At 41.4% G+C, this 19,437-nt stretch overlaps 1 protein-coding gene across 3 annotated transcripts in view; it reads left to right on the forward strand.

The window, feature by feature from the left end:
- The window catches only part of rbbp8l (retinoblastoma binding protein 8-like), a 127,025-nt gene that overhangs the window by 63,862 nt on the left and 43,726 nt on the right, over positions 1-19,437 (forward strand). For all 3 annotated transcript variants that reach the window (XM_060836106.1, XM_060836105.1, XM_060836107.1), the window contains one exon: positions 9,758-9,887. In XM_060836106.1, the coding sequence (XP_060692089.1) occupies positions 9,758-9,887 (130 nt within the window). The remainder of the gene's footprint in view (positions 1-9,757; positions 9,888-19,437) is intronic.

The following is a 19,437-nucleotide window of genomic DNA, read 5'->3' on the forward strand; positions in this document are numbered from 1 at the left end:
ATGGTATCGTTGAAGCTGATTTCAACTGCGTGAGTTGCTGACTTCACAAGTTCATTGAATACTGGTTAATGCAATGGATGCCGATCTAGGCTGCCATGACGTAATGTTGTAGTGCAGATATCTGTGGTTTTGTTTGAGCTGTGCATTGGTAAGTAAGCTAACAGTATAAAAAGAGCAATAGACACTACATTGCTATCAATATACAAGTTCTGTATGGCCTTCATGAATGTGAAAATGTCCTTCTCCATGTAAATGGAGAATTTGTTTAAAACTCATAGCAATTTGTTTGCAAACATTTGGCCAGTTCTTGGTGTTCAGAACTGGTCACAGATAAGATACAGCATAAATAGCAGGCAGAGAAAAAAAAATTACATGCACGGTGCCAGTTTCAATTCAAGAAAATAAGTCACAAAATTTTCTGGTTCATTTCTCAGGCCAATGCCCTGACCAATCATAGTCAACCTACCCTTGTCAACCTCATCAAAGCCTGGCTGTTAACTGTCACCAGCATTAATGGGTGCATTCTCTACCAATATGAGTTGATTTGCCAAACAATTAATATTCTCCTTTCATGCAGTATAAATGTTAGTTTTCTGCTTGAATTTGCGTTATTGTAAAATATTCTGATAAGTGCGTAATGAATAGCTTTGACAAAATCTGCTTTTTCAGCAATAGCCAAGCTCTTAACAAATGACTAATCATTCTATTAAGATCAGAAATTTTTAACATAAACTAGTAAAAAAAATGTTAAACTTTAGATGTTATACCGAAAGTTAAATTGTGAAGACAATTGCTGTAATATGTAGTCTGTTATTCCAAAATCATAGTATTGACAAAAACACACTGCAGAAAACTTTTTGTCTAAGCTTGATACTAAGGAGCAGAGTGCATAGAGGAAACGTAAGCACAGAAGACTGCAAGTCCTTAATAGAGTCTGCCCAATTGGCTTTTTCCTTCAACTTAAGTGATCTGAGAAACAAATGAAGTTCAGTCTGGGTTCTCTCCTCACAGTTTTGCTCAATATACCTCCATCCACTCAATTATTTGCTGCCCAATTGTGGAGAAGAAAACTTCCCTCACTGTTTGATGAATCATAAATTTTTGAAAAGGAAATCCATTGTAAAGCTACTCTGCCAACTTATCACTCTGCTTGTATAAACATCCACTCAATACTAGTCACGCAAAAATCCTCGGATCTTTACTCATGACAGCATGATAAATGAGTGTATTGGTTCATGATCTGCAACAATGCATATATATATATATATATATATATATAACATTAGAAATCTGAAAGAAGACTTTAATAACATACATAGCAAGAAGCTTTAAGACTGTATTTCTCTTGAGAATATCCAACATGTGGAAACGGGAGTGACAGTTCTGTTCACCCTATTGAAAAAAGAAATCACCCAGTACATAAAAATAATCATTCTGTGTTGAATGTATAACAAGCTAGAAACCCTCAGCAGGTCAATCGACATTTGTAAAGTGAAAGGGGTTGGTTTAGCTCCATTGACTGGATGGTTGGTTTGCAAAGTAATATGATGCCAGAATTGTGCGTTCAATTCCCATCACAAGCTGAGGTTGCCATAAAGGACTCTCCTCTCAACCTCTCCCCTTGCCTGAGGTATAGTGGCCCTCAGGTTAAATCACCAACAGTTGTCTCTCTCAATTGAGAGAGCAGCCTTATGGTTTGTAAAGGGAAAATTCAGGTTAATGTCCCAGATTTGTATTTGCATAAGTCTTAGAATATAATGACAACTAGATCTAAATTACTTGTCATCATCAGCTGAGAGGTTTAATTGTCCAGTTTGAAATTCTGTGTCACTGGTCATGGGTTCTGTGGGTCCTGGTGTGGTTTCCTTTTCCATATTCCTATTTCTGACAGATGTTCTCAAAGAATCATGACCCATCAGAGGTTTCTCCTCCTTCTTTATGGTCTAAATTATTAAGTTTTTAATTTATTCATTTTGTGGGATGTGGGCACTGCTGGCTCAACCAGCATTTGTTGCCCGTCCCTAATTGCCCTTGAGAAGGTGGTGGTGAACTGCCTTCTTGAACCAATGCAGTCTATCTCCTCCTGTGGGTTGACCCATAAAGCCATTAGGGAGGAAATTCCAGGACAGTGAAAGAATGATGATATATTTCCAAGTCAGGATGGTGGGTCACTTAGAAGGGAACGTAAAGGTGGTGGTATTCCCATATATCTGGTGCCTTTGCCTTTCCAGATGGAAGTGGTCGTGGGTTTGGAAGGTGCTGTCTGAGGATCTTTGGTGAATTTTTGGAGTGCATCTCATAGATAGCGCACACTGCTGCTACTGAGCATCAATAGCAGAGGAAATGGATACTTTTGAATGCAGTGCCAAGCAAGCAGCTTCCTTTGTCCTGGATGGTGTCAAGCTACTTGGGTATTGTTTGGACTGGACTCATCCAGGCAAGTGGGGCGTATTCCATCACATGCCTGACTTGTAGATGATGGACACGCTTTGCGGAGTAAAATGCTAAGTTACTCACCACAGTATTCCTAGCCTCTGATTTGTTTTTGTAACCATTGCATTTATGTGGTGAGTTCAGTTGAGTTCCTGATCAATGTTAACTCTCAGAATGTTGATAGTGGGTTTTTAGTTATGGTAACACCATTGAATGTCATAGGGCAGTGGTTAGATTGCTCCTTGTTGGTGATGATCATAACCTGGCATTTGTGTGGCACAAATGTTACTTGCCACTGTCAGCCTGAGCCTGAATATTATCCAGATCTTGTTACATTTGCACACGGACTGCTTCAGTGTCTGAGGAGTTGTGAATGGTGCTGAACATTGTGCAATCATCTGCGGACATCCCCACTTCTGACCTTCTGTTGGAGGGGGTGAAGCAGCTGAAGATAGTTGGGTCGAGGAACCAAGTTGAGGAATTCCTGCAGAGATGTCCAGAGATCTATTTGTGTCATTAGTTGATCTGTCTTATTGCAAATGCTTCATGCATTCAAGTAGAGCATCTTAAACTTCCTTTTTTTCTAAACTATTACTCCATGCATGGACCTTACTGATGGACAATTACTGTTGAACTCCATCCTTTCCTGCCTCACAAACAGCACTGTGTTTTTGCCTTGACTTTTCTGTTTAGATTTCTCAATCTTCCTTCTCTGAAATACTGCGCCACCAACCCAAACACTCTGACCATTTCTCTTTTAGTTTAAAACCTTATCCACAGCCCTTTTTATATGGTTTGTCAGGAGTAATTCTAACTCAGTTTAAGTGAGGCCCATCCAAACACAACATTTTACTGAGTTCTGGCACCAATGCCCTGTAACTTAAAAGTCACTTCTTGCCACACTATGCTTGGAGCCATGCATTTAATTCTATGATCAGCATCACCCTCTGTCAATTAACACATGGCTCAGGTAACAACCCAGGGATTATTATCATTGATGTTCACCATTTTAATTTGGATCCTAATTTTTCAAAATCCCTCAGCACAGCATCGTTCCTGTTTCTACAGGGGCTATAACAACTAGATGTACCCACTCACACCATTGCCCACCATGAGGAGAGACCCTCAACCCAGCACAGGACAAGGAGCACAGCACAGAGAACAGAGTCCGGCCCCCTGAGTACTGTTCATTTTCACACTTGAATGGTATCCTGCACCAAGAGTTCTCTGATGAATTTATTCATTCACCCAGCAATCCTTCTCTTCGTCCATTCTGGCAGCAAATGCCTCATATCTTTTGGTAAAATGGCTGAGTGCACTCTATCACTATACCCTGGATCCGTTTGCCTGCCTGACTAGCAGTCACACTCAACTGTCCCTGACCATTGACCAACTGTGAGGTTCTATCTAAACCGAAGAGGTGTTTCTTGGAATGAAGTGTTCAGTTAACTTTCCCCCTTCCTAGTGCTCCATAATGCCTGCAACTCAGACTCCAGTTCAGCAACTCTGAGCCAAAGTTGTTCTAAATGAAAAGTCATTCTAGAAATGATTTTCTGAAAGTGCAATACATTCTACAGATTCACATATATTGCAGTATCAAAGTACACCACTAATGCTGCCATATCTGAATACCCGCATTTAATTATTCAATTAGCTATTAATTTAGACACTTAAAGTAATAGCAAAGAGACAAGCAAGTAACATTCTCCAGCCACTGGTGACTGAAAAAAAACCTTCCCTTGTCTGACTTCCCATCTGTATAAAATTCCCAATTTTGCACTCATTCCTTGTCTCACTTTGTGCCCTCTCTGTGTGGTGGCAAAGCCTCTCTCTGCTTTTATCGAAGGCTGCTGAGTTGTTCCCAAGTTGCAACTGCTTAGTCAGAGTCCTGTCCCAGGTGAGCAATGTGGAAGAATGCTGAGGACGTGAATGCTGCCAGCTGAGAGTTGTAGGACACTCGACTTGCTGGACCTTACAAGATCAGTTATGGTCTCACTCTTCTAGAAAGAATAAACTGCAGAAGGTTCTGCCTTTCATTGGCCTGAAACATTGGGCTGAAACATATACCCACTTTGGAGGAGGAAACTAGATAGCGTATGATTTATGTTTGTACTTGCCATGGAACTGTGTTGTTCCTAATGCGTACCCTTGTACAATTTCAGCAGTAACAAGGAAGGCCACTTAAAGGCCTGTATTTGTTTCTGTTGGGATGTTACTTGTGAAGTGGACAGGCTGATGCCAACTTTCCATGCCAAGTAGTAAAACAATGGTTGCCATGCAAAGAGGCAAGGGTACCTCCTTTTTCAATTACCTGTGCCAATGGAATGCCTCTTTCACAAAGTACTTCTGCCCCAGCATTTCCTCTATCCTCTTCTAATACAGCCCTACCTCTCTTTTGCTGAGGCCTGATAACCCACTCTTGGGAAGGCACCAGACTTACCTTTATCCTCCTTTCCAGCTTGCTTCCAATCAGGGACTCACCGCATTTCCAGCAGTGACCTCCACTCCAATGGGTGACCTGGAGAGCTATCGGCCATTGGTCTAGGTGGCAGCTCCCACAGGCAGACCTTTCTTCATCATGAGTGCAAAAGTCTCACCTCAAGCCAATTAGTAGCCTGACTACTGTTAATGGGGCTGTCCCATCACTTTTATCCCTAGTGTCCCAACATAAAATTTAGCCCAGTAAGTTTGTTTCTGTCTCCAGAGCTGCTGCCTGACCCTTTTATTTCCAGTACTTTCTGTTTGACTATTCATAATTAATACTTGGCTCTGTTAATCCACCAGTTGGAATCATGTTGAAGAATGGCTCCTGAGTAAAGGGCAAATATAGATTTCCAATGAAAACTGCATTTAAGAAAAACATATTGAAATTTGTTCTCATTTTGCCTTTGGGGTCCGATCTTCCTCAGCATTGAACCTTATGCAAATAAACAAGTTGCGAGTTCAGAATTGTCTGTCAGTTCCATTGGGCATAGGTGCTTCATCTTCCTCACCAATCTGGCAAAGTTTAATGTTGGCACTCTACTAAGAAGGTGATTTACAGTCTGAGAACAAAGTGAACATGCACCTCGTAATGTCGTGCCAAAATACTAAGCTAACAATACATTGCTTCAGTCAGAACAATTATGAGCTGCTTCAGTATATTATATAAATTACATTTTCCCTGTTCCAATTTTCTTCCTACGGTGAAATTGGGGCTGTGTGAGAAAGAGGCACAAAGGCAGGAGACTGGACAGACCCAAGCGGAACTTTGGATTAGTTTGTTTCCTCCCTCAATATTCTGCAGTATTTGTGATGTACAGTATGTCACTGTGTGCTCCTAACCAAGCATATTAAACCAACCCAGCCGCAGTTACATCACATACAAACAAATCAAATTGTAGGACAATGTGTAACCATAATATAAGGTAAGTAATCAAACCTGTTTTTCTGCTGAATGCCTTCCTCTTTCCTTAATAGTTTACTTGACTGTACTTGATCGAGTACTAAACTCTTGTGCTGCAAGGTGATAATCAAAAGAACATGCTACATTTCTCCTACTTCCATTCACACCACCACCACCCCATTCACCTTTGACTTAAGGTGTTTGGAATTGTAACTGTGGAAACCAATGTGGAACAATCATGTTCATTTTTTTCCTTATTTTTGAAGGTAACAGCACTCATTTTTTGTGAAGGTACAGCCTTGTTTTCAATATATCAAATTTCATTTTGGCTTTCCCCAGTCTCCTCACAGGTTCAGTTTATTTCATGTTCAGACACTGTTTTTCATTGGAGAAAGTGACACTGTAGGACCCACAGTTGGATTTCTCTTATTTTGTTCCACAATCTAAACAATGTTAACAAGCTGAGACATTCATTTTGTTTCAGTATGAGTTTTAGAAACAATTCCAAATAAGTTTTATTGAAGAAGCCTTATCTGGAAACATGACTTGTCCCTGATTGTATATTTCACCTTGAACATATCAACAGTAGAAGTCAGCAATTGCCCACCTTTTGTAACATTAAATTTCTAGTACATGTGATCCAATGTGAAAACGGAATAATTATTAACAAGGGAATATGAATTAGCATTCATTACTTCACTACTTTTGACTATTTAGTATATCAAAACTATTTAAAAGAAATAACAACTCACGTATCATAACCTCTACACATCCTAAAACACTTAACAGCCAATGATGAACTTTTGAAGTGTGTTGTAATCATATTTTACACACAGCCTGCTCCCACTATCAGCATCTTACAATGGCCAGATAATCGGGTCTTGAATTGTCGATCTAGGGATAAATATTGGCCAGGATGCCAGGGTTAACAATTTTGCTTTTCTTCAAAATAATGTTGGGGAATTTTTTGCATCCCTCTGAGAAGATGGGCTGGGCCTTGACTTAATGCCTCATGCAAATGCAGTTGACACTTCCGTCATATCTGCATTAGTATCTCAGTACACATTTTGTGCCTACATCTTGGAATGAGAACTCAAACCCAGGCAGTGGGAAACAGCATTTGCAGATGTGCCACATCTTGAACCTTACCCTTTTAAGGCATGCTTTACATAGCAAAATAAGGTATTTCAAAAGGGGAGAAGGCAGGAGAATCAAACCCAGGTTCGATTCCAGCTTTGGATGACTGTCTGTGTGGAGTTTGTGCGTTCTCCCCATGTCTGCGAGGGTTTCCTCTGGGTGCTCCCGTTTCCTCCTGCAGTTGAAAGATGTACGGGTCAAGTGGATTAGCCCATTGGAAATGGGTATTGTGGGGGATGGATCTGGGTCTGAGTGGGATGCAACTCGGAGGGTTGGTGCAGACTGAATGAGCCAAATGACTTCTTTCCACACTGCAGTGATTATATGATTCTATGACAACAAGCTTGATGTTAACAAAAGTCACTGTCAAAGTGGTTGAAAATAGTTTTTTTGATGAGGTTTTTAAGGATGGGAGAAATAGAAACAACTTTAACAGCTCAAGAGAGCAGAATTCCCAAATTTCAGGCTGTGGCGCTGGAATCTCTGCCCTCAGCAATGGTCTGGGGATTGACAGGTGCAGTAGGAATTGGGATGATGTACAGACAATAAATCAAAATGCAAGAAGAAAGCTGAAAATTGAAGAGGTGAGCAGAATCAACAAGATAACATAGATTTGAAGTTAAAAGTAAATACTAACAACACATTGCATCAGGAAACAAATTCCTCAAAGTTAATATGTTTGATTTCCACCTTTTATCACAGAATGGTTTTGGATGTAGGTTTGCTCGTTGAGCTGAAAGGTTCATTTCCAGACGTTTTGTTACCTTACTAGATAATATCTTCAATGGACCTCAATCCGAAGCAATGCTGAAAGTTCCTGCTTTCTATTTATATGTTTGGGTTTCTTTGGGTTGATGATGTCATTTCCTGTGGTGATATTATTTCCTTTGGTGAAGTCACTTCCTGTTCCTTTTCTCATGGGGTGGTAGATGGAGTCTAACTCGATGTGTTTGCTGATAGATTTCCAGTTGGAATGCCATGCTTCTAGGAATTTTCGCGCGTGTCTTTGTTTGGTTTGTCCTAGGATGGATGTGTTGTCCCAGTTGAAGTGGTGTCCTTCCTCTTCTGTATGTGAGGATACTACTGAGAGAGTGTCATGTCTTTTTGTGGCTAATTGGTGTTCATGTATCCTGGTGGCTAGTTTTCTGCCTGTTTGTCCAATGTAGTGTTTGTTATAGTTCTTGCACGGTATTTTGTAAATGACATTAGTTTTGCTCATTGTTTGTATAGGGTCTTTCAAGTTCATTAGCTGTTGTTTTAGTGTTTTGGTAGCCCATAAACTCACCAACAGACTAAAATGGCAGCTAATGAACTTGAAAGACCCTATACAAACAATGAGCAAAACTAACATAATTTACAAAATGCCGTGCAAGAACTGTAAGAAACACTACTTTGGACAAACAGGCAGAAAACTAGCCACCAGGATACATGAACATCAATTAGCCACAAAAACTCATGACCCTCTCTCAGTAGTATCCTCACATACGGAAGAGGAAGGACACCACTTCAACTGGGACAACACATCCATCCTAGGACAATCCAAACAAAGACACGCACGAGAATTCCTAGAAGCATGACATTTCAATTGGAACTCTATCAACAAACACATCGAGTTAGACTCCATCTACCACCCCTGAGAAAAGGAACAGGAGGTGATTTCACCACATAAATAACATCACCACAGGAAATGACATCACCAACCCAAAGAAACCCAAACATATAAATAGAAAGCAGGAACTTTCAGCATTGCTTAGCCTGAGGTCCACTGAAGATGCTACCTAGTAAGGTAAAGAAACGTCTGGAAATGAACCTTTCAGCTCAGCGAGCAAACCTACATCCAAAACCACAATCTGAGCTACATATCTTCTCAAAACTCGTTATCTCTGAATGGTGCAGAATTCTTCCGTTCTGCATTTTCAGCACAAACATCCTTTTTGGCTTCCTATTTAAATGTCCTTTATCCTTGAGCTTTCTATTAAATTATCATCAATCCTGTTTTAGAAGTTTTTTTTATTTGTTCATTCATGGAATGTGGGTATGACTGACTAGGCCTGCATTTATTACCCATTCCTAATTGCCCAGAGAGTATTTAAGAGTCAACCACAATGCTGTAGGTGTGGAGTCAAGTGTAGGACAGACCCGGTAAGGGCGGCAATTTCCTTCCTAAAGGATGTTTGTGAACTAGATGGGTTTTTCTCGACAATTGTCAATGGTTTGATGATCACCACTAAACTCTTAATTCCTGATGTTTATTGAACTCTTAATTCCATCAGCTGCCTTGGCAGGATTGAAACCCAGGTCCCTAGAACATTACCCCACTGTCTGGACTAATAGTCTAGCAATAATACCATCACCTCATTTTCTGCTTAATCTGCCCTGGTCCTTATTTGCTTTCTGATGGCACAGGAATTCTACGGCACAGAAGTAAGAAAATGTAACTGCCTCTTATTAAGAAGCACTTTGTCCTGAAATGCCATTCCATCAAATAAATGATTACCTAGGAGAGGATCTTAATCATATTCAATATGAAATGATCTTTGTTGTTTAAAGGAATGCTCGTCTCGTATCTCCATACTGAAAAGAACAAAATTGTCAGGTGGTCAATAGTTACCTTATTTGAATCTTATTCCTTCTTATAGCAGTACAGCCATGACACCAGCTTCAGATGCAAGGAGAAAGTGATTTTGGGTATTAACTGAAATGTTACAATTAAAAAGCCTCAGGATATCTGTGGTTCTAATATTGTGTAGTTTGCAGTCTTCCTATTGGGAGCTTTTTAAAAAACTGTATTTGCCTTATCAGACTGAAAACTTTCAAGAAGTGCATGGAAGCCAAGAGATAACTTCTGAAAATGTGAAGCATCAGTCTGGAAGCAATGAGTTACAGCCAAAGAAGAAGAAAAAGAAAAGGCTACAGGACTATTGGACCTCTGGTAATAATACAATCTTTTCTGATAGCTTTGTATTTTTATAAAACAAGTAGCATTCCGGTATTGCCAATGATTCAAAACCCATGTTTTGGTTAGCAGTGTAGGAATGATGAAGCTTTGTTTTCAAAACGTTAATGCTTCAGAACCATGACATTAACCAAGACCAGTTCTGAGGAACTGTCAATGTCCTTCAGCCTTAACCTTGCTTCTCCCTGCACAGACACCGTCTCATCTACTATGAATTGTCAGCATTTTCTGTTTTAATTTTGGGATCATCCAAACCTCTGATGCCCATATCCTTCTTTGCAAAATATTTAATTTTAATTTGCCCCATAACCTCATTACCTTATTATTTCTGTTAATGTAATCCAGGCCAACTATCCTCCAAGATGTTTGAGAGGCCCTGGCTGCAACTCAGTCATATTTGATGTCTCATAAAAGTATTTTAAAAAGCATAAGAAACAGGAACAGAAGGTGGTTCTGCTCGCCGAGCTGGAAGTTTTTGCTGCAAACGTTTCGTTCCCTGGCTAGGGAACATCATCAGTGCTGTTGGAGCCTCGTGTGAAGCGCTGCTTTGATGTTTCTTCCGGTATTTATATTGGTTTGTTCTTGCCGCTTCCGGGTGTCAGTTTCAGCTGCAGTGATTTGTATGTGGGGTCCAGGTCGATGTGTCTGTTGATGGAGTTTGGGGATGAATGCCATGCTTCTAGGAATTCTCTGGCTGTTCTCTGTCTGGCTTGTCCTATGATAGTGGTGTTTTCCCAGTCAAATTCATGTTCCTGGTTGTCTGAGTGTATGGCTACTAGAGATAGCTGGTCGTGTCGTTTTGTGGCTGATGTTCATGGATGCGGATTGTTAGCTGTCTTCCTGTTTGTCCTATATAGTGTTTTGTGCAGTCCTTGCATGGTATTTTGTAAACTACGTTAGTTTGGCTCATGCTGGCTATTGGGTCCTTTGTTCTAGTGAGTTGTTATCTGAGCGTGGATGTTGGCTTGTGTGCTGTTATGAGTCCTAAGGGTCGCAGTAGGCTGGCTGTCAGTTCTGAGACGCTCCTGACGTATGGTAGAGTGGCTAGTCCTTTTGGTTGTGGCATGTCCTCGTTCCTCGGTCTATCTCTTAGGCATCTGGTGATGAAGTTGCATGGGTATCCGTTTTTGGCGAATACCTTGTATAGATGTTCCTCTTCCTCTTTTTGCAGTTCTGGTGTACTGCAGTGTGTTGTGGCCCTTTTGAATAGTGTCCTGATGCAGCTTCGTTTGTGTGTGTTGGGGTGGTTACTTTCATAGTTTAAGACTTGGTCTGTGTGTGTTGGTTTCCTGTGTACCCTTGTGGTGAATTCTCCATTGGGCATGGCATTCATCCCCAAACTCCATCAACAGACACATTGACCTGGACACCATATACAAACCACTACAGCTGAAACTGACACCCGGAAACGGCAAGAACATCCATCAACAGACACATCGACCTGGACCCCACATACAAATCACTGCAGCTGAAACTGACACCCGGAAGCGGCAAGAACAAACCAATATAAATACCAGAAGAAACATCAAAGCAGCACTTCACACGAGGCTCCAACAGCACTATGATGTTCCCTAGCCAGGGAACGAAACGTTTGCAGCAAAAACTTCCAGCTCGGCGAGCAGAACCACAACAACGGACACCCGAGCTACAAATCTTCAATCAGATTTTAAACAGAAGGAGGCCACATGACCCATCAGGTTCTATTCTGTGATCATCTTCAGCTTTCATTCTGCTAATCTCCCTGATCTCTACATCCGTTGATCCCATGGGAAGCTAAATATCTCTTGATCTCAGCCTGGACTACACTCAATGACTGAGCAGCCACAGTTTTCTGAGTAGAGAATTCCAAAGACTCCTGACCTTCTGAGTGAAGCAATTCCTCCTCTTCTCAGTGTTAATGACTGACTCCTTATCCTGAGATAATGCCTCCTTATTCTAGAATCTTCAGCCAGAAGAAACAGCTTCCCAATATCTATCTCTCAAACTCGCTTGGCATCTCATGTGTTTCAGATAGTGTAAGCCCATCAAACAAATGTTTCATGACAGGAATCACATTAGCCTTTGTTTCATCCCTCTGAGACAAGTACATCCTGCCTTAATTAAGAAAACCAAAACTGAACACAACCCCTCAGGTATCATCTCAACAAAACCCTGTACAAATCTGGCAAGACTTCTTCACTCTTGTACTCTTGCCTTCTTGCATTAAAGGTTAACATTCAATTTTCCTGCTTAATTGTTTACTGTACCACATGGTAACTCACTGTGAAGCGTGTGTGGAGACACGTAATCTCTTTCATCATCAACGTTCAAACGGTTCTCATCACTTTAAAAAAAATTCTGATTTTCTGTTTGCCCTACTTAAGTGAATAACTTCACATTTCCCCACAGTATATTTGATTTTCCTTGTATTTGCTTATTCACTTGGCCTGCCTTTATCACTTTGCAGCCGTTCTATATCTTCCACACAGTTTATTGTCCCAGCTAACCTTGCACTGTGAATGAGCTTGCATGCATCTGGACAAGTTAAGTTATCAATATAACCCCAGCACTGGTACTTGTGGCAAACCACTCCCGATAGCCTGCCAATTTGGAAATATCCCATTTATCTCTAATCTCTGTCTTCCATCCAGTAAGCACTCCTTCGTCTTTATGAGTACATTACCAGCAAATGGGCGGCACTGTGGCACAGTGGTTAGCACTGCTGCCTCAAAGCACCGGAGATCCGGGTTCAATTCCCACCTACCAGGAATTTGCACATTCTCCCCGTGTCTGCATGGGTTTCCTCCTGGTGCTCTGGTTTCCACCCACAGTCTAAAGATGTGCAGGTTAGTTGAATTGGCCATTCTAAATTGCCCGTAGTGTTAGATGAAGGGGTAAATGTAGGGGAATGGGTCTAGGTGAGTTGCTGTTTGGAGGGTCGGTGTGGACTTGTTGGGCTGAAGGGCCTGTTTCCACACTGTAAGTAATCTAAAAAAAATCCACTGACTCTATTCTGTTTAATAACCTTTCCACCAAGTAAATCAGTGAGTGGCATGAAATCTGTTTTGATGATGTGGCTGGCATGGGCTATATAGCTGGCAAACCTCTGAGATGTAAGTGTAAGACTCACTGCAGTGTATGAGCTTGGGGTGGAGCACAAGAATACCAATTATGAGTCCTGATTAATAAAGTGTTTTGGTAGTTGAGGAGTGTTTGGTGATTTGAATTGCATCTGAAGCTATAGGCGAAAGTGAGTTCTGCAGATGCTGGAGATTAGAGTCAGGAGTGTGGTGCGAGAAAAGCACAGCAGGCCAGGCAGATTCTGAGGAGCAGGAGAATCAACGATGCTGCCTGATCTGCTGTGCCTTTCCAACACTACACTCTCCACTCCAAAGCTATTCGTGCAGTTGATAAGGTATGACATCCGAAGGTGCATTCACTTGCCTTGATCATTCATATCAGATAATTGAATGTCTTGCAGCATTGCAGTGGGGCTTGACCCCTATCTGACACTGTGTCTGGAGGGTATTCGACTGGAGGGTATCCTAGTGCCCGACTGCCATGCGCCATCTCTCTATAGACACCTCTTGCGCTACAAGATCCAGTGCAGTGTCCAGATACCTTGCACCATTCTTCAATGTTTCACAGAACAAATTTGTTGCCTTCATTAGTGAAAGCATCTTTTCCAGCCACGATGTACTAAATCTTTAAATAAGACCATAAGACATATGAGTGGAAGTAAGGCCATTCGGCCCATCGAGTCCACTCCGCCATTCAATCATGGCTGATGGGCATTTCAACTCCACTTACTCGCATTCTCCCCGTAGCCCTAAATTCCTCGAGACAACAAGAATCTATCAATCTCTGCCTTGAAGATATTTAGCGTCCCGGCCTCCACTGCAGCAATGAATTCCACAGGCCCACCACTCTCTGGCTGAAGAAATGTCTCCGCATTTCTGTTCTGAATTGACCCCCTCTAATTTTAAGGCTGTGTCCTCGGGTCCTAGTCTCCTCGCCTAACGGAAACAATTTCCTAGCGTCCACCCTTTCCAAGCCATGTATTATCTTGTACGTCTCTATTAAGTCTCCCCTTAATCCTCTAAACTCCAATGAATACAATCCCAGGATCCTCAGCCGTTCCTCATATGTTAGACCAACCATTCCAGGGATCATCCGTGTGAATCTCCGCTGGACATGCTCCAGTGCCAGTATGTCCTTCCTGAGGTGTGGGGACCAAAACTGGACACAATACTCCAAATGGGGCCTAACCAGAGCTTTATAAAGTCTCAGTAGCACAACGGTGCTTTTATATTCCAACCCTCTAGGTGCAGGCTAGCTTTCAACGTGCCATTCACAAAATTGGCATCCAGACAATTGGTAACACAGTTGGCAATGGTTAGATGCTGATATTGAAATAAACAGTCAACTCTGAGTTGTTACATTGCCTGCATCACACTCAACTGGCAAGGATTAATCATACGTCATGGTCACCAGGCTCATTTTCAGGTACTGTCTCAGTTAGCAACCCTCCTCCCACCATCCAGTCAGTTCAGGACATACCATGAAATCTTTGTGAAATTCAATCTTATCCAACTACTTGCTACAACAACATAACCTGCTGGAAATTATCAGCAGGTTTGGCAGCTCCTGTAGAGAGAAATCAGTTAACATTTCAGGTCCAGTGACGCTTCTTCCGAACCCAAAAACATTAACCCTAATTTTGATCCACAGATGCTACCAGACCCGCTGAGATTTTGCAGCAATTTCTGTTTTTGTTTATGATTTCAAGCATCCACAGTTCTTTCAGTTTTCTGACTATGCACTATGCACTATGCTGGATTTCGAAATGAAATCCTAAAGCTGTTTGGCGACAGTGGTTAGCACTGCTGCCTCTCAGCACTAGGGACCAGGGTTTGATTCCTGTCACCTGTTGGAGTTTGCACATTTTTTCCCTGTCTGCGTCGGTTTCCTCCCACAATTCAAGGATGTGCAGGTTAGATGAATTGGCCATGCTAAATTTTCCATAGTGTTCAGGGATGTGTAGGTTAGGTAGGTTAGAGTAATAGGGTAGGGGAATGGGTCTGGTTGAGATACTCTTTAGAGTATTGCTGTGGACTTGTTGGGTCAAATGGCTAATTTCCACACTGCAGGGATTCTATGATGAAAACTGGTAATGCTGCTTGTTCATTACGATAAGCATGGACGAGTTACTAAATTTATAGTGAGTTTAGTCAATTCAATGTAATCTGGGGCATGGGAATGCATTGCTCTAAGTGCAACCCTTCATCCTGACATTCACGAATGGTGAATGTGTGCAGAAAGGGTGAGGTAATTATTGGACAATGATTTTTACGTCAACCTTTTATTTACAGATAGTTAATCACAATATGATTGTGCCATTGGAGACAGTCATATCAGATTAGGACTTTTTACAAAACATTTGTTAAACAAGATCTTTATTTACTTTTAATCAAAGCAAAATTTAATTTTGCTTGCTAGCATTTAATTCGGATTGTGTAAGATTTTCAGCTAAAGCTCATGTTGCACTGGAGAGATAAGAGGTTGCAATGTGCCATTGGGCTCACGACTGGTTTAAAGTGGTCATCCCTTACTGGGTTCAGAGTTTGAGTAGCTTTGCAAAAGCAAAGCAACTGGACTGTTTTACAACAATTTTTACCCAAGGGCAGGGTTGATCAAGCAAAGGAAGTTGAAATGTGAGCTCCTTCAAACCTGGGTGGCTCTACAGCATTAATTCACAGCCAAGCCCAGTCAAGTTTAGGATTAGATCTGCTCAGGTTTGAACATTCCCAAAGGTAACTTGGCACCATGGAATGTAGCCATTTTTTAAAAATGTTGTGCTAAAAGAAGCAACTGACTGTTTTAATATTGAAGATGCCTTTGATTCAGGTGAAAGCCATTCAATGAGCCCATTCAATGTTGGGGTATGAAAACTTAACCCTTGAAAACATTAAAGAACCACACATAATGCCAGAGAATAAGACTTGCAATAATTAAAAACTGTACAAATGGAAGCTATTAGTACTAATAATACTTATTTAATTGACAGTGCCAGATACTACCCAAACGTGGTAGCTCTGTCACCTCTGATACAGAAGGACATGGGGTTCAAAACAGAACCTGAACACACAAATCAATGATAACTTTAAAGCTCATTACTGAAAGAGTGCTGTATTGTGGGCGATACTTCAGATAGTACATTAAACCATGTCCTGACTGCCCTCTCAGCTGACATAAAAGATCTCACAGCACCATTTCCTGAAGGAGAAGATATCCCTGTATCCCTCAAACAATATCATAAATTATAGCTTGCTGCTGTTTTTGGGAACTCGCTGTATAGAAATGAGCTTTTATGTTATTTTGAAGGATGCTTGACTATGTGGTGTTCTTCCATCCGTTCTGACAGAATTCAACACGAGTGGGCTAGTCAGAGGACCTTCTTATGGATCTGCTGCTAGACCTGGCTAAAATAACCATCAGTAGGATCAGACAGCAGACCATTAAGGGGGGGGAGGGTCATAGTTCCTGACTGTCTGTCCCTATTCTGCGTCTTCAGTCACATCCAGGTATCCTTCGTGAGGGAGCATGTGATGTCTAGCAGCACACTCAAAGCCTTTAGGGACGCTATTTTGATTTAATCACCTCTTCATTTTCTCTGTTTTAGTTTGTGTTATTTTTATGCTGCCTCTGCAATGCTGCCTCAGTGTTTGCAATGTGATTAATTTGGAAAATTGTTGAAATGGTGGTGGGTTTATTTTATAATAAGACATGTTAGTGGTGAAGTGGTAATCTCAGTGGACTTGCAATCCAGATGCCTTGGTTAATTCTCTGAGACAGGGGTTCAAATGCAACAATAGCAGCTGGTGGGATTTAAGTGTAACTAACAGAAAAAAAAAGAGCTGAGTTCTGTTTCTGGACTGGGAACAATGGAAGCTGGTGTTTGTAGCAAATTAAAGATTTGCATTCAAGCCTTTGTAAAACTCAGTGCAAAAAAGAGCTGAGTTCTTGGTTTGGACAGCCTGTTCATGTTGGTATTGCCCTTGTTTCTAAACAGCAAGACATACATTTGATACCCAAATGTATCTTTATTCCTTAAGACCATAAGACAGAGGAGCAGAAATTAGGTTATTCAGCCCAAGTCTGCTCCGCCATTTAATCATGGCTGATAAGTTTCTCAACCCCATTCTCTGCTTTCTCCCCGGAAGCCTTAATCCTCTCATCAATCAAGAACCTATCTATCTCCATCTTGAATATACTCAATGACCTGGCTTCCACAGCCTTCTGGAGCAATAATTTCCATTGATTCACCATTCTCTGGCTGAAAAACTTTCTCTTTATCTCTGTTCTAAAAGATCATCCCTTTAAGGCTAAGCCATCAAGTCCTTGTCTCTCCTACCTAGAATGGAAAAGATTAGATTACTTACAGTGTGGAAACAGGCCCTTCGGCCCAACAAGTCCACACCGACCCGCCGAAGCGACAACCCACCCATACCCCTACATATACCCCTTACCTAACACTATGGGCAATTTAGCATGGCCAATTCACCTGACCCACACATCTTTGGACTGTGGGAAGAAACCGGAGCACCCGGAGGAAACCCACGCAGACACGGGGAGAACGTGCAAACTCCACACAGTCAGTCGCCTGAGGCGGGAATTGAACCCAGGTCCCTGGCGCTGTGAGGCAGCAGTGCTAACCACTGTGCCACCACTTAACTGGTTACTTGGGAAATTAGTTAATTTGCTGGTTTCTTTATCTAAAAGGAAGAGCTGAGTTCTTCCTCAATGAAGTGTTTCTGTCCAGACAGGGAAAGGATCCAGTAGCAGGCCTAGGATAGAAATATTTGTGTGAGAGCAAGATGGCAAATTGAAATGGCAAGTGACTAGAAGGTCAGGGGTCATTTTTGCGGATGGAGTGGAGCTGGTCTGTAAGGCAGACACCCAGTCTGCATTTGGTCTCACCAATGTAAAGAAGTCCACATTGTGAGCATGTCCTTTGCCTTTCACCCTAAGCACCCTGATCATCAGTTCCACTTGCTCCTCTTTGACCTTTGTCAACGGCATAAAAACTATCATTGTCCACCACACTTTGATTCTGAAGAAGAGTCTTTGGACTCAAAATGTTAACTCCATTTCTCAGGACACTCATTTTTTATTTGTGTCTGTTGTGAGAGTTTTTTAAGGTGGTTGGAGGTTTATAACATAATTAGAATTTTAACTGGTAACATTATATGTTGTGGCTCACAATTAATAATCTGTAATGAGAATTGATTTATTTGTAATAAATAGTGATAACTTTAAGTACAGAAATCTAATCTGTGCTAACAGTTTTATTGTGTGATATTCCTTTAGGAAGAGTGACAATAATATGATAGAATTCTCCACTAAAATGGAGAGCAATGAATTTGAATCTGAAACTAGAGTCCTGAATCTTAATAAAGACAACTACGAGCATATGAGATGTGAATTTGCAAGGATGGATTGGAGAACATTATTAAGGAGGTGACAATAGACATGCAAGGGTTCATATTTTTAAAATGTGCATGAATAACAACAATTATTATATAACACACTCAAAGTCTTTGACTTATTGTTAAAAGGCACATCTTACAGAAGCAAATGAGGGGAATAAATGAATAAATCTTCAGGTTTGAGGATTTTTTGACTGCCAAGAAAAGGGCAACTCCTTCCTTCTTGTTTTTTTTTTATCCACTTGTGGAACATGGGCATTGCTGGCTGGGCAAGTATTTATTGGCCATCCCCAGTTATCGCTGCGGGTGGTGGTGAATCGCTTTCTTGAACCACTGTACCCATCTACCATGGGTAGGCCCACAATCTCCTTAGGGATGGAATTCTAGATTTTGACCCAGTGACAGTGAAGGAACAGTGGTATATCTCCGAGCCAGGATGGTCAGTGGCTTGGAGAGGAACCTGAAGGTGGTGGTGTTCCCATGTGTCTGCTGCACTTGTCCTTCCAGGTGGACATAGTCATGGATTTGCAAGATACTGTCTAAGAACCTTTGGCAAATAGCTGTAATGCATCTTGCAGATGGTATGTACTGCTGCTACTAAGTGTCAGTGGTGAGAAGTGTGGGTTTTGGTGGATGTGGTGTCAATCAGGCAGGCTGCTTTGTCTTGAATGATGTCAAGTCTCATGAGTGTTGTTGGAATTGCATCCATCCAGGAAAGTGGGGAGTATTCCATCACACGCCTGACTTATGCTTTGTAAATGATGGACAGTCTTTGGGGTGTCAGGAGGTAAATTACTCGCTGCAGTATTCCCAGCCTTTGATCTATTCTTGTAGCCATTGTATTCATAAGAGTCCAGTTGAGTTTCTGGTCAATTGTGACCCCCAAGATTGATAGTGGGCTATTGGTAACACCAGTGAATGTCACAGGGTGTGGCTAGATTGTCTCGTATTGGAGATGGTCATTGCCTGGCAATTTTGTGATAGAAATCTTATTTGCCACTTGTCAACCCAAGCCTGGATAATTATCAGATTTTGGTTGCATTTGAACATGGACAAGT

Source organism: Hemiscyllium ocellatum, chromosome 15 (genome assembly GCF_020745735.1).
Source record: "Hemiscyllium ocellatum isolate sHemOce1 chromosome 15, sHemOce1.pat.X.cur, whole genome shotgun sequence".
Taxonomy (NCBI): Eukaryota; Metazoa; Chordata; class Chondrichthyes; order Orectolobiformes; family Hemiscylliidae; genus Hemiscyllium; species Hemiscyllium ocellatum.